Source organism: Mytilus californianus, unplaced genomic scaffold, assembly GCF_021869535.1.
Source record: "Mytilus californianus isolate M0D057914Y unplaced genomic scaffold, xbMytCali1.0.p SCAF_14, whole genome shotgun sequence".
NCBI lineage: Eukaryota > Metazoa > Mollusca > Bivalvia > Mytilida > Mytilidae > Mytilus > Mytilus californianus.
This window is the reverse complement of record NW_026262626.1, coordinates 26702747-26719869: the sequence shown is the minus strand read 5'-3', so window position 1 is coordinate 26719869 and position 17123 is coordinate 26702747. Positions and strand designations below refer to the sequence as shown.

Genomic DNA, 17123 nt, shown 5'->3' with positions numbered 1-17123 from the left:
TTTCTGTATGAATTCCGTGTTTCAAGAATAAAGGAATAAGTAGGCATAAAAAAAGAGTTAAGTTGTTCTCTGTATAAAAGCAAATTGTTTTCGAAAAACCCGTCCATCCAATGTAACGAATTGTTTATAAAACAAATCAATCATCTAGGTCATGTCAGTTTCATGTAACCTTGAAATGAAACAATATTTTCATCTTTGTTGAATATAACATTGTCTCCAGTATCAATCAATATTAAATAAAAATCGTGTAGCCTTTAGGGAGCTACCATTTCATTTCGATGGGGGGCTAGGATGAAATTTGAAAAAAGGCAGGACGAGCAACCTGGCCCAAAAAAAGGCAGGATAACAATTTATGTAAAAAAAGTCAGGATAAACTAATAAAAAAAGGCAGGACCGAATAGAGTGAAAAATAAAAATGCAGGACAACCTTTTTCCTCCTAGCAACCCACCCCCTCCAAACTCCTCCAGCTAGTTCAAAGCCAATAACAACTTAACAAAATCATGTATCTAAGACTAACATGATTAATAAACATCCAACATACAATGAAAACTTTTTTTCATATTACAAGAAATGTGAACGCAATTGATCCTTACTATTGGAATGTTCTGGATGATCCAGGCATAAGACATACCTACTGGATGAACAAGTAACTGGATTCAATATCTGTATATGAAATTTCAATACCATGAACACACGATACTATGACAGTAGCAGGAGATATCATATGGTCTTGGTGTCTGAGTTTATCACTTAGGATCCAGCTACAGATCGGCATACGTTTTTTCGATATACGTTGCCGCCATTTCAAAAATGGTTTGCCGATCCATCATGGACCTTTTTATGAAAACTGTAACTTTACCACCTAGGGTCTATCTTGGTGAGAGTTAAGAAGGAATATGAGGCGGCCAAATGCACAAGAACCTTTTGTGAATCAGTTTGGTTAACTCTGCAGAATTACAGAGACAATATTTGGCTAGAGGTAAATATTCCATCTATTAAAAAGGTCAGAGGTAAACTCATAATTTTACGGGATTTTACGAGAGAGGATAACCCTGTAGGCATTCCATACTCTTCACTAGACATAGAAGATTATTGGGAGGCGTCTAGTTATGACGAGAAATGGGGAAAAGTCAAAGCCCATATAGATGGTACAAGTCTACCTCAGACAACCTAATACATCTTACTTTCAACAGCTGTACTCCAAATATTGATGCTCTACGTGAAATTGCTAGAAGGCTTAATCCGAAGCTTCATAAGTATGTCAGAACAAATCGAGGTCGAGGTCGATTTGGAATCATAGCAATAGTTTATCCTGGCCCTAAACTTATTGAGAACATTATTGAGATAATTTCTGATCAAATAACTGTTTATCAGAAAACTTAGTTTTTAGTTGTATTCAATTATGAACAATAAAACAGTTATTGGATATAAATATTTGTACTATTATACTCATATCAAATACAGAATATTTAGGCTGTTGGTTTTCTCGTTTGAATTATTTACATTTGTCATTTCGGGGTATTTCATAGCTGACTATGCTGTATTGACTTTGATCATTGTTGAAGGCCGTACGGTGACCCATAGTTGTTAATTTCTGTGTTATTTTGGTCTCTTGTGGAGAGTATTCTTATTGGCTATCATACCAGATCTTCTTTTCAATATGTTTTGTTACACTGTGCGTGTAAGACTCGCAAATTTAAAAAGCTCGATTTAGATAAATACAAATGTTAAGAAACATCTTTTTTTTAACACAAATTAATCAATTTTATTGCACCTTTACTGTTAACAATTTACTTGGTCTACAGCTCTAACTAAGTATCCCTGTAAATTAGTTATTAAATATCTAAGGAAAATACTCAATACAGTATATCTATGAAGTTAGGTATATTAATACATTAAAACAGTTCTACATAATAAAATGTTTACCGGAATACGATACCTTTCTTAACCTATATTGTATATGAATTTATTAAAGCTTCACTGAACCTCAAAATTGATGGTGATCTTTGGTAACATGACTCTTCATCAGTTAATTTTTGCCGATAATAGCTAATTTGGAACATTTTTTGTTCACATCATTTTAATTAACTAGTCTTATTCTCTGTTACTATGCACGGCATCATCAGCTGTTTGGTTTTTTAATTTTCTAGAATAGCCCAAAGTCATGTAATTTGAATGCATATCAATAGAATTGAGAATAGAAATGGGGAATATGCCAAAGAGACAACAACCCGACCAAAAGAGTAGAAAACAGGCCAAGGCCACTAATAGGTATTCAACGCAGCGAGAATCCCGCACTCAGTGGCGGGATTCAGATACGTAGCCCCTAAACATTAATATACACTAGTTCAACGAAAATGAACGCCACATTAAACTCTGAAACATATTAATGACCCAAAATAAAAAAAAACACCCAAGACTTATTTAGGTCAGAGATTCCTGATATTGGACAGGCGCAAAAAAATGTGACCGGATTAAAATGTTTTGTGACATCTTAAACCGTCCCTATACTATGTATACCTCTAGATAATGTAAAATAAACAAACACATAGCAATATACACAGTAAAACTCAGTTTAAAAGAAGTTCGAGTCCAATGTTAGAATACTTAGAAGTTTGAATGTGCCTCTTTTTATCAGAAAAAGGTAAGCAAAATGACAATAATTAACATAAATTTACAAAGGACTACTAGCAGTTCCTGACATGCCAGCTAAATTAACCTGATCCGAAGTTTATGTCTCCTTCATATGGAAATCAAGCACAAACTCTTCCAGGAGGGCATCAGTATCAAGCCATCATAAATTATACAAGAAGAACATAATCCGTGTCATGCCTGGTTTAAAATAAATGTGTTTTCTTCAGATGCCAAGACCCTATGAGTGAATCAATATTAATTAAAAAAATGCCATCTTTAATGACTTGACAACAGTATCGGAACTATATTCCTTCTGAATTAGCATGTTACAATGTTAGTTAGCTTTTCAGGTGAATGACGACATATTTGTGCTTTGTATAGAATATTACCATAAAAGATGGGATGTAAATTACCTGAACGTATAAGATGTCTGCAAGCTGCCTACGGTCGGTCTTCCATTTGACCAATCCTGACACCCCTTGGTGTGTTATACTTCAAGAAAATCTTAAAATATGCATCATCTATAACATAATTAAGTTCAGAAATGTTCTGACTGATAATTTATACATGTACAGTAGGACAACGAGGTTAATGTATCGATTTAGATCGATTCAACTGAAATATTGCAAAAATGAAATGTTCTGAGTGGACTGAGTCTCTAAAACACGTTTGAGGGAGAATTTTCTTGAAATAGGGCTCTGCTATGAATTATCTGTCATATAAGTAGGCAAAGCAAGCCAAATGTAGTGTTATAGGAATATAAAAGTAAGGAGATGTGGTATGATTGCCAATGAGACAACTATCCACCAAAGTTCAAATAGAGTGGATATAAGCAATTATAGGCAACACTACGGCCTTCAACAATGAGAAAACACATACCGTATAGTCGGCTATAAAAGGCCCCAATACGAAAAATATAATTTATAACAAAACAATGTATAACAAAAAAAATTACGAAAAACAAATATGACAGACTTGAACCACTCATTATGAAGTTTTTACTCTCTCTTCCTATTTTCTATTTTAGGTTGTGTGAACAATGAAAATGCTTCTCTGAGTTGAATGAAACATAAACAAAATCATTATGCTATCAATATACAACGAGTAGTACCAACTCCTAAAGTGTAACAGTGACACATTTAACAGAAGCATAAGGAGGAAACGTAATATAATTTACTGCAAAACTGTTCAAAGAGAAATAAAAGAAATTTATTGGAGAAGATAAGACGGGTTTTTTATCTTGGGTTTAAAAGGCTTTTAATCTAGAAGACAAGACGTGCGTCTTGGCCTACACAGGACTCAGTGATGGTGCACGAATCAAAACAGTCAGAAAACCAAATTTGTTAGGATCGATGTTCAAGAGCATTAATAACTTAATATTTCCAAAATGTGACGAATCTGGCTGAGGTCATCATTGTTAGGTAGAGGAAAACCTTAGAGTTACAATGATCATTACAAATCGGACAAAGGATAAAGATTTAAGTATTAAAGGAAGGTTTCAAGTGGGCTCTTACAATAGTATCTTTATACAAAAACGCTTTTGTCTTACTCTAGTATATGGCCAAACGTTTTTAAAATTTGTAAAAAAATCAAAAAGATCCGTTTTGGGTTTTTTCCCAATGAACCAAGTAAGTACATGTGATAGGCACATGTAAAATATGAAATTTAAGATCGTTCTTTGTTCGCTTGGAAATCATTTACTTTCTATTAGTATACATGATGTTTATTGCGCGTTTTACCAATATCGTGTCAGGTTAGGTGAGTTTTTATTTAAAATTCTTTTAACTTCTAAAACTGCAATTTTAGTGTTCATGAATAAAACAAAATCATATGCATGTATGAACATCCCCTGTTCAATGCATTGACAGAAAGTTCATAAACCTATGCTACAATAGACATGAGTTATGTCACTGTTATCATACAGAGTAATGTACGTCCTATTTCCGATTGTGAAATTTTAACGGGGTGTGAAGTTCGTTGTCGATGATGCAAGCATATTAGTACTTATGCTACTACTTTTTGTTATGCCCCACCTAGGGGCATTATGTTTTTCGGTCTGTGCGTCCGTTCGTTTGTTCGTTCGTCCGTCCGTTTGTCCGTCCGTCCGTTTTTCTCGCTTTAGGTTAAAGTTTTTGGTCAAGGTAGTTTTTGATGAAGTTGAAGTCCAATCAACATAAAACTTAGTACACATGTTTCCTATGATAGATCTTTCTACTTTTAATACCAAATTAGAGTTTTGACCCCCAATTTCACGGTCCACTGAACATAGAAAATGATAGTGCGAGTGGGGCATCCGTGTACTATTGACACATTCTTGTTTTGTTTTGTTTTTTTTTTTTAGGGGGGGGGGGAGGGGGGATATTTTGGACTCGTTAGGTAATTGGATACTTTGGTAAAGGGGACTGGGTTATTTCAGAGACAAACTGATATATAGTGTTTTATTAATAGTAATAAAATACATGTGCTACACAATTATTATCAGTCACCAAAATTTTACACTCGATGTTTACCCTGCATATCAATGAATTCTGAAATGCCCTTTTTTGCCTTTCGATGTTTTTAAAATCTTTCATGTTAAACTCATTAGAATGACAAAAAGTAACATGTTTTTCAAAACATCTGTAATCATCAAAATCGATGTAATATTTGTGTACCAAATTTAATGAATAGTTATAAAATTTACCTTTCTCAAAATATTTCCAAGACAAATTTCTACACATTGAAGGCAGTGAAAACGAGACATTCAGCAATTTGCAACTTGTTACTGTAAATTACATCGTTGCCACATATAGCTCGTTAGCGAATTCAAAATATGTATTAAATCTGTTGTTTCTACTGAAAGAGGAACTGCTGACCCTCATTTCCATACCGTTTTGGTTGATTTTATGATCCTTAAGGTCAAGGTTTCTTTGTAGTGTCTTTGAAGTATAGATTCTAGGTACTGACGTTGTTTAACATTTTAATTTCGTGTTATAGTGTACTTTTATTTATCTTTGTAAATTATTACTTTAACTGTTTAGTCTATTTTTGGTAGTATCCATTTGACCTGGCTTGGTACTTATACATCCAGTCATTGTGTTATTGTGTTATGGTAAATTTTTGTATTCTTGTCTTTCGTTTTTTGCTTTGTGCTTTGTCTATTTGCCTTTTTGTTTTTCTTTGTCGACATATTTGTTTGGTTTTATAGTTATTAAGATTATAACACAATGTTGACTACTGTACCCCTATTGTTGACATTTTTACCTATTATGTCTGCTTGTTTTTGATCACACATTGTTGTCAATATAATGGAGTTTTAAGCGACTGTCAAACAAGTGAGAGGTTCAGCTAGATATAAAACCAGGTTTAATCCAACATTTTTAACATAAGAAAATGCCTGTACCAAATCAGGAATATAACAGTTGTTGTCCATTTGTCGATGTTTTTGAGCTTTTAATTTTAAACAGACTTTCTGTTTTAAATTTTCCTCGGAGTTCGGTATTTTTGTAATTTTACTTTTGATCTTATTACTGTCACATTTTGTGTCATGGTTTGTATTGTCAATTGTATATTATTTCCTTTTGGGGCATATGATTGAGAAACGCGTTCGATTGGAGATGAAACAGTAATTTTTTTATACTGTCAGTATATTTGCATTTTTTTGTGCAAGGAGCATTTTAAAAAGTTTATAAATTATATTTATACCAAATTATTGACACTGACGAAAAATATTGTTAAGCCGAATTATTAATAATACAGGTACGTTTTGGTCTATTGATTTAATCCCAAATCTTGAACATCATAATATAAAACAAAACTCGATACTCAATAGATGTGACTGTGTATATATACATCCCAAAATGAGTGTAAAATAAAACTGCTAGTATTTCTTATTGATACCGTTTGGATGATGTACATTTAGTTCCTTTATCCAAAACCTTTCCCGAACCTGTCGCTGGGCATCACCTTAGTGAATGTTCTGTTCAATCACTAGGATTTTCATGCCGTTAAAGTTTATGATCCGACTGTCTGAAATGCTGACTAACTGGGAGAAGTGGCTTGTTAGAGATATCACTCCTATGGCCATTGAGGCGTTTGTGGCAAGGCTGCTTTGACTCACAAACATATTGGAGGCCACAAACCGAACATTCTAGAATATAAATAACATTCATACTTTTGCAGGTTACATTTCAAAATATCCTATAGTTATTTTCGGTTGCATTACTGTGAAAAGTTGATGAGTGATGCATCTGTAGGCAGCATTTGTAGCTTTTTCATCATACGAACGACATTCTGCAGAAGTACTTCTATGACCAGACACTTCAGCCCGCACCAGCTGGTTCCGCAGACTATTGGGTTGCCTAAAAGCTATCATGGGGGGCTTTGAAAAAAATTTGGACAATTTGGAATTCTTTTCAACTGTTTTCTAATGCTCACGAATGACACCGAAGCTGTTTTTGAGAGATGGGTGGTACGTAAGAACTCAGGAGTCCTCTTTTTTTCTTTTTCTTTTTGTATTTTAACAGTTTACTCCTTGGAATAGTTTCCGCTTTCTGAAAAACTTTTTTGAATAGTTCTGTGTTTATAGCCCCTTCTCTTCAAGCGGGTTTGAAGTTGACTCGTTTTTAGTTGTTTCTGTGTTTGAACATATTCGCTTGACTCTGAGTGCCTGACTGCACGGGATGCTCTTAGTACAATGAGCAAAATGGCAACTTTTAGGGGACAGGTATTGGTGAGTATCAGTAGGCTTAAAATATAGGTCTGTGGATATAATGCCATCTGTAAGGGAGCTGGAATTATCGAGGAAAGTGATTTAAGGTTTAGATCATTCATGAGTAAATTTGATACTTGGATGTATGTTGTTGGCATGAGTGATGAATGTATCGAAATCCTCGTCATTTTTATTCCATTTCATATCCACATCATCTATAAATCTAAACCAGAAAAGCAATTTTTCGATTGAAGATTCAAGGAGTTGTTTTTCTAATTTGCCCATGAATATGTTGGCATATGATGGAGCCATTTTGGTACCCATAGCATTTCCATTAACTTGAAGATAATGATCTCCATCAAAGGTGAAGTAGTTGTTCTTTAGTACCAGCATGAGCATTTTGAACAGGCATTCAGTAGGTGGATATTTTACTGGTCGGGAATCCCAAACTTCTTTACATGCATCAATGCCATCTGCATGTGGAATATTCGTGTAGAGGGAGGTGACGTCCATAGAGACAAGTGTCGTGTCGGAGGGAAGTAGATCTAAGGCCTGCATTTTTCTAAGATAATCGGTTGTGTCTTTGATGTGAGATGGTAAGTCTTCAACATGTTGACGAAGATGGAAGTCAACGAATTCCGAGATTTTTTCCGTCGGATGACCGTTCGCTGAAACAATAGGTCTTCCTGGGTTATTGGCCTTATAAATTTTTGGTAAAAGATAAAATCTGCCCGGTTTTGGATTTTCTGGTTTCAAATATTCAAGAGTTTTTTATCGAATAAAACCATCGTCGTACATTTCTGGTAAACTATCAGTTATTTCTCTGCTAAAAGATGTAGGGTCAGAGTCTAGTTTTCGGTAGAACCTTGCATCGCCAAGTTGTCGTTCAGCCTCTTGAATATAGACAGCTATATCCATGACAACCACTGCACTGCCTTTGTCTGCAGGTTTAATGACGACGATATTGTTGTTGGAACGTTAGTTAGTCAGTGCAGTTCGTTCTTCATGGGTACGATTGTCAAAAGGTTTATTGTTTTCTCTGGTATTTCTAATAATGTCCGACTTAAAATAATATATATATAGTATATGTTATTCAGGTCTCAGACAGGGTATATAATGTGACATTCCCGGCTTGGAGTTTATATTCCCTGAGCCGTAGGCTAAGGGGATATAAACCCTAGGCCGAGAATGTCACACTATATACCCTGTCTGAGACCTGAATTACACATATATTACGGTTTACCCCTGCCTTTATGTTGTTTTTTTTTCAGTACAAGGTATTTTCTTAACATTCACAATGCAGTATACATATTCATTACCATGTTTTTTTTTTTTTCTTCATGTAGTGTGTAATTCATATAAATGCATTTTTTTCATCTTGACAAACATTTTTGTCGTTAAGAATATATTGTCAACAAAGTTTTTAGATTTCTTGTTTACTGTTACAAATATAGTGAAAAACCCAACCTGATATTTTCCGCATACGTGAAGGAATTTGCTGTGAAAATAAATTGATCGTGTATGTTATCATTTATAATAATATTTAAAAAAATTCATTTTAAGTTTTTAGAGTGTAAAATGTATTATTGACGGATGCACATGATTATTTTCCCTCGGTGAGCCTCTGACATTCTTGTAGTGTTCCGTGTAGCTTCAGACTACGTCATATAGTAACAAGTGTTATGATGACGTTTTTGGGGTTCCATTTGGGGTAAAAAAACGTCGTATATAGCCTGGCAGTTTCCTGAATATATACTGACATCTCTGTGTTGTTATCCAATCATAAAACTCGACACATTTGTAATCCGTAATATATATAATTACTAGCACAACAATATTAAATCTGCAAATTTGCGGAAGCAAATTTTTGTTCTTCCATCTTCCTTGGGATTCGAATATGCTATTTGGATATCGAGACAACACCGCCTGCACTGTGTCCATCGCTCTAGACCATTCGGCCACTTAGACTAAACTATATAATATAAATATATATAAATCAACGTGCAGTCATCTATACGTTCTGGTATTTCACATCACATTTTTTTGTGGAAATATTCTATACAAGCACAAAAATGTCGCCATTCACCGCAAAAGCTAACCAAAACTTTAGACAGACTTATTCAGAAGGGATATAGTTACGATACTGTTGCCAAGTGATTAAAGATGGCATTTTTTTAAAACTATTATTGATTCACTCATAGGGTCTTTTCGTCGGAAATAAACACATTTATTCTAAAACCAGTTGTTGGCATAATACGGGTTATGCTCTTCTCGTATGTTTTATGATGGTATGATACTAAAACCCCTTACGGGAGTGATGGTGCTTGGTTTTCATATAATGAAGACATAATATTTTAATCAGTATAATTGAGGTCTGGAGTTGGCATGTCAGTAACTGCTAGTAGTCCTTGGCTAATTTATGTTGAGCATTGTCATTTTGCTTAGTTTCTTCTGTTACCTTATTTAACATCGGACTCTGACTTCTTTTGAACTGAGTTTTTACTGTGCGTATTGCTCTGTGTTTTTTTATTCCACATTTGCTAGAGGTACAGGGGAATGTTGATATATCACAAAACATGTTAAAACCCGCTGCATTTTTGCGTTTGTCCCAAGTCAGGGACCTCCGGCCTTTGTTAGTCTTGTATGTTTTTTTTTGTGTTTTTTTTTCATTTTGTTTCCATTTATATGTTTCGGAGTTTAGTGTGACACCCATTTTCGATGAACTAGTAAACATTATTTTTAGGGGACAGCTGAAGCGATTTTTTCGCTGTGTTGAAGATCAATAGGTGGCCATGGGCTGTTTTCTGCTCTTTGGTCGGGTTGCTGTCTCTTTGACGCATTCCCCGTTTTCATTCTCAATTTTATGATGCAATTTTTAAGGTGTGCATTACTGGCCAGTAAATAAAGATCAAAATTATTTTATTAAAACCTACATTTATTGAAAAAAAGTATCCCATAATGTATCATAAACATATATTTTGAAATTTACTTAAACAAATTTCTTTCAAACATATATAAATGTATTTTTTTTAATTTTAAAGGTAATGAGATATGTGTTTTGTATATATTTTTAAACCACTTTGTTGTTAACACATTGACCAAAACGTTCTTCTAAATATAAAACCACATGCATGGAAGATGATCTTAAATATAAAAAAAGAGCATCGCTCTGAAGATTCTATGACGAAACCAACTTTATTGTTGTTTCCAACAGCTTCAATTTAAAACGTTATATTTAACACAGTTAAAGAAAAGAAAAATCGAAAAAATGAAGAAAAATCTCTCTGAATATATATGTAAGAACCACAAATCTTTGTTGCATTTTCCACAGCTTCGTGTAAAAACACATTACACAGTAAGCAAATTTAATAATGTAAAATAAAATATATCCCATTGAAATGCTGAGCCAGTATTCAAAACAACTCCATTATTATTCCATTTCCACATATTCATTAAAACATATATAATACATATTAAAACAGTATTTGTAGAAAACATCCCTCTGAACAACATATTTATTTCAAATCAATTTAATTGCATTTTCAAAACTTTTTTGTTAAAACATATAAAAACCAAGAAGAGAGACTTAACAAATAAATACAATAGAAACATTCATCTGAACATTTATATTGGAAACAAAATCACATTTGTATATTCTGCAGTTTCACGTTAAAATCTAATATACAATACATGTGTAATACATATTAAAGATAGTTCAAGTTTGAAGTAAAAACGTCCTGCGGAATATATATGCATTGAACAAAACTTCTTGCATCTCAAAACGTATTACATGGCACATGTAAATAAAATTTGATGTAAAAAAAATGTCCCTCTGAACATACATATTTTACAACAAATCCATTATTTATTTCATTTTCCCCTAGGATGTTGTTACAATATGATACATAACCCATACATGTTATAAAATAATTAAAACAAATCAACCCACTCAATATATTTAAGAAACAAACCCACACATTTTTTTTTTTAAATTTCCATTCCATTTTGGTGATCATTAATTCCTTTGAGCACCACTCTCCCTAATTCAATGCTTTCGTTTTTCTCCATCCTGTATGTTTATAAGGAAAAAGAAGAAATAATATTATTGCTGTTGTTCCTGAATATGAGATTTCATATCACTTAGCTTTTTAAATAATTTTTAGATGACAAATCCAACGAGTCGAGGAAGAATGGACACCATCAATATAAAAAAGGAGAAGGAATAACAATGAAAGAAAAACAAAGTTAACCTAACACTTGTTCTGTTAACTCGCCAGTTAATACAAATAAAAGAGTGAACATTTCTGAGCTGATTGCGTCTGTCTGCAATGGCGGCTTAAATTAAATGAACTCATTAACATTAACGGTACAATTTTACTGCACCAGGTGCGGATTTTGACATTTGATATCTCTTCGGTGATGACGGAGGCCAGAATATTTGAAACTTTAAAACAAATTTATCATTATTTAGAATGAATGATTCAGAAACATTTTAGATATCATTACAAATACTAATTTCAAGTATGTTGAAAAGTACCTTTAAAATGCATTTTTTAAGGGAAGAAAATAAATTGTATGCTTTCACTCCTATCTTGAGATTATCGTTAATAATTATGAATTGTCCCTTTCACCTATCCTTTGATTCAATATATAATTATAAGGGTGAAGGTTTTCTTCTTACTGGATAGTTAATGTTTTTTACGTGTAAATATATACAGAAATGTCCTTTTAAATAATTAAATCATTTTGATATTTTTTTTTGTAATTGAAATTGAATTTTGAATATCAATAAAACAGATTACATATTCAGCGGATCGCTATATTTGACAATAGGTAAAATGATAAATGAAATGTCAGGGATTCCAAAGGTCAAACAAGAAACACTTAACTAAAAAAGACAAACAACAGTATACAAAACACCACATAGAAAAATCGAAGACTGAGCAACACGAAAAACCAAGGATGATCTCAGGTGCTCCGAAAGGGTAAGCAGATCCTGCTCCACATGTCACTCTGGTTGTGTTTCTTTTGTACCTTCAAACCGGGTTCTAAGTCTTATTTGTGTGTGTCTCTGTCATGTATGTTCTCCCATTTATTTGTATTGTAGACCTGTCATGTAATCTTGTCATTTTAATGTTATATTTAACATTGCCATAAAAGCGTGAGGTTTGGCTAGCCACAAAACCAGGTTCAACCCAACATTTGTTCTTGAAATGTCCTGTACCAAGTCAGGAAAATGGCCATTGTTAAATTATAGTTTGTTTCTGTGTGTGTTGCATTTTAGTGTTGTGTTTCTGTTGTGTCGTTGTTCTCTTATATTTGATGTGTTTCTCTCAGTTTTAATTTGTAACCGGATTTGTTTTTTTTTCTCAATCGATTTATGAATTTCGAATAGCGGTATACTACTGTTGCCTTTATTTGTATGTTACTTTCGACAAAAATATTTCTTGGGATCTTATGTCTCGTTCTTAATAGATTTAGAGATTCATTTTGCATGCTTAAATCAGTTCAAAACTATATTTCTATGCAGACAATTAAAGAAGGGACAACAGTATAAATGGCCATAGTAGTAAAAGAAGACCAAGGCGACCCGGATATTAAATGCAATATTTACCTGATTTTTTGCCTGATTTCTTGCCTGATTTTTTGCCTGGTTTTTGCATTTTCCTGTGAATACAATGACTAAACATTTAATGAAAATGACAAGTAAAATTAAATTAAACTGACAATAGCAATGAAGTAAAGGATAAGACTGAATAAACATGTCTCATCTATATATAATCACATTAATACAAATGCATTTTTAGTCAGGATTGATATGTCTTATGCAGATGAATAACTATTGTCACGGTAACTTCTCTCATACGAAACAAAATATACTGACCCTTTATAAAAAACCTCATAACACTTCATGTTTGAATTTGATTTTGCAATGTTTACACCTTATTTTTCTTCTGGTATTTTTGCGTATTGTTCTTAATGTAAATAAAATTCAAAGGAAGCTCACATAAGTCTGTCTAAATACTACGGTAAAAAGCTCTTTACGATTTCGACACCTTATTTGCAAAGCTGGTTCGGCATATGTTCATATACTACTAGTCTACAATCTAGACTCATATTGATTGATTTTTCATTGCTCAATAAACATCTAATGCCATATATTCCATGCAAATTCAGGATGACTAAGAAATTAGTACAGTAGGTATGTTCTTCAAACTATGAAGAATCGAAATCTGAACTATCACTGTATACGCCAAATTTGCTATTCGGCTGTCCTAAAACGGAAACCTTTAATTCAATAGTAGAGTTGGGTTACAGTCTGTCATATTTGACTTAGGTTTATTGTTTTGTCACTATTAAGGCCGTTGATTTTTACTCTTTTGAGTAGTTTAACATTTTAAACGCCAAGGTTTTAATAAAGGCATTTGGTTTTACTCATTGCTGAATACCGTATGATGGCCTATATTTGCTTACATCCACGTCACTTAGAGTCAGGTGGTTAGTTATTTCATTTGCAAAACCTTTATTCTCTTCGATCGGTACTGTGGGTACATAGTCTTTTGTTAATTGTCAATCGTTCTTTGTGCATTTTTAGTAGGAATTAACATGTCTTATGCAGACGCATAACTATTTAGAAGTAACTTCTCTCATACGAAACAAAAAATACTGACTCCTTATGAAAACGTTATTACACTTCATATTTGAATTTGATTTTGCAATGTTTACACCTTATTGTTCTTCTGTTGTTTTTACGTTTTGTTCTTAATCTAAATAAAATTCAAAGGTAGCTCACATAAGTCTGTCTGAATACTACGGTAAAAAGCTCTTTACGATTTCGATTTTCAACACCTCTATTTGCAAAGCTCGTTCGGCATGTGTATATATACTACTAGTCTACAACATGGGCCGATATTGATTTATTTTACGTTGCTTACTAAACGTCTAATGCCAAATATTCCTTGCAAATTCGGGACGACTTAGAAATTTTTAAAGTAGGTATGTTCTTTAAAGTAGGAAGAATGGAAATCTGAACTATCACTGTATTTGCCAAATTTGCTATTTGCATGTCAAATAACAGGAACCTGTAATTTAGTGGTTAAATTGGGTTTCGGTCTGTCATATTTGACTTTTTAATAAAGGCATATGGTTTTGCGCATTGCTGAATACCGTATGATGGCCTATAGTTGCTTACATCCACGCCACTTAGATTCTTGTGGTTAGTTATCCCATTTACAAAACTTTTCTCCACTCCGATCGATACTGTGGGTACATAGTCTTTTGTTAATTGTTATTCGTTCTTTGTGTCAATCTGATGAAACATTTTTCAACTGGTGTTTTTAATTTGTTCGTATGCTATGCTGTTACACTGCTATCTCATGTTAGGGGGAAGTTTGATCGCTCGCAAACATTGTTACCATCTCCACATTTCATGTGTATATCCAAAGTAAGTAACCTGTAATTCAGTTGGTCATTGTCAATCATTTTTTTTTATTGTAATGTACATAAATCAGGCAAATGGTTGTATAGTTTCAATTATTTTACGGCTTGCTATGTGGTATATGTCTTCCTTATTGTTGAAGACCGTACGGACATCCTTCATCTTTTGATTTATTATATTCATGTTACAGCTTTTGATTATCCGTTTTTTTGTCATATCGTCATGAATTTATATCACTTACGGAATATGTAAACAATGGTAAGATCGAATTATTATATAAATATTTCAAATATTTCCAATATAAGTACCTGGGCAATCCTCTAAGTTACACAATGATGTCTCCATACGAGGTCCAACACAATCCTTCCCATCTTCAGACGGCTCAGGACTGTCACATGTACGATTTCTACTTCCTATACCATTTCCGCACGTGACGGAACTGGTTGGGTTTGACCAAGATCCCCATTGGCCATCAACTTTTTAGACAAAATCATTGTTAAAATTACCTTAAGAATGAAAACAACACTTGTTGTATTTGAGCCTTACAAATATTGCTTTTGAAAACCTTTTTCTAATATTGCCTGTGGATGTATTTTATGTACTCCTTATCAAAACTTAAAAGTTAATATTATAATTTGAATTTCTGCTATGGTCATTTTGATTAAGAGAAACTTTTTGGTTTATAACTTTGAAAGGCTCAGACTAAATCAAATCGGGAATAATGTTATTATTATTTGTATGCAACAGAAAAAAAATGTATTTTCCTTTGATTACAATAACAAAACATATATTGAAAATGTCAAGTAAAATAGAATTAATTAACAATAGCAATGAATTAAATGATTAGACTGAATAACATGTCTCATTTATATATAATCACATTAATACAAAACGCATTTTAGTTACAATTAACATGTCTTATGCAGATGAATAACTATTTTCAAAGTAACTTCTTTCATCCGAAACAAAATATACTGACCCTTTATAAAAAACTTGTTGTTATTACGTTTTGTTCTGAATGTAAAAAAAAATCAAATGTAGATCACATAAGTCTGTCTAAATACTACGATAAAAAGCTCTTTACGATTTTGATTTTAGACACCTTTATTTTGCAAAGCTGGTTCGACATGAGTATATACTACTAGTCTAAAATCTGGGCCGATATTGATTGATGTTTCGTTGTTTACTAAACGTCTAATGCCAAATAATCCTTGCAAATTCAGGACGACTTAGAAATTAATAAATTAGGTATGTTCTTGAAACTAGGAAGAATGGAAATCTGAACTATCACTGTATACGCCAAATTTGTAATGTGCCTGCCCTAAATCAGGAATCTGTAATTTAGAGGTTGAGTTAGGTTGCAGTCTGTCATATTTGACTTTCGTTTATTGTTTTGTCATTAATCAGGCCGTTGATTTTTACTCTTTTGAGTAGTTTCACATTTTTTCACGCCAAGGTGTTTCATTGCTGACTTTATGTTATTGGTTTTGCTCATTGTTGAATACCGTATGCTGGCCTATTTTTGCTTACATCCACGTCACTTCGACTATAGTAGTTATTTGTCTTATTTGCAATACCTTTTTTCTCCTTGATCGGTATTGTGAGTACTTAGTCTTTTGTTAGTTGTTTTTCGTTCTCTCTGTCAATCTGACGAGTCAAACCTTTTTCAACTCATGTTTACATTAGTCCGTATGCTATGCTGTAACATTACTGTTCCATGTCAGGGGGAAATTTGATTTCTCGGAAACATGGTTACCCTGTCCATATTATATTTGTCTATCCAAAGTCAGTAACCTATAATCCAGTGGTTTACGTTGGTTGTCATATTTTTTGTTGTTTATTGTCATGTTTGCTGAATTGTATTTCATTTCCGTAGAATCTGTTTTATTGAATAGTTTGAATTAACACTTTTTCACAAAACAAGAATGAAAATTGTTGTATTTAAGTTTTACAAATATTGTTTTTGAAACCATTTTTCTAATATTTTCTGTTGATGTATTTTGTCTACATCTTATCAAAAGTTACAAGTTAATACTAAATTTGAATTTTTGTTTTTGGTCATTAAAATAAAGAGAAAATTTCTGGGTTATAACTTTGTGAAAGGCTCACACTTATTCAAATTGGGATTATATTATGATTTGCATGCAACAGAAAACACATTTGCTGCTCTCATTAGTTGACATTATTAGCATTTCTTCCCACCCTAGCACCAAATCTCGAAACTGCGCATGTGCGTGAACTGCAATCCACGGGCGTTCTTATTTTCTTTTTTACATTCACTTCACGAAAAGACAGTATAATGAGAACCCTCCCTCATTTCATAGTGTGTACCAAACAGACAGTATAATGAGAACCCTCCC

The 17123-nt window shown here is 33.1% G+C and overlaps 1 protein-coding gene across 3 annotated transcripts in view; it reads right to left on the bottom strand.

Moving 5' to 3' along the window:
- LOC127724456 (A disintegrin and metalloproteinase with thrombospondin motifs 15-like) overlaps nt 1-17123 on the bottom strand; it is a 110816-nt gene that overhangs the window by 83010 nt on the left and 10683 nt on the right. For 2 of the 3 annotated variants that reach the window (XM_052231421.1, XM_052231420.1), the window contains exons 3-4: nt 15072-15239; nt 12940-12992 (exon numbers count right to left, since the gene is read on the bottom strand). In XM_052231421.1, coding sequence (XP_052087381.1) covers nt 12940-12992; nt 15072-15239 — 221 coding nt within the window. Of the gene's footprint in view, nt 1-10377; nt 11395-12939; nt 12993-15071; nt 15240-17123 lie in introns of those variants that run through there. The other variant, XM_052231419.1, reaches the window with a different exon arrangement.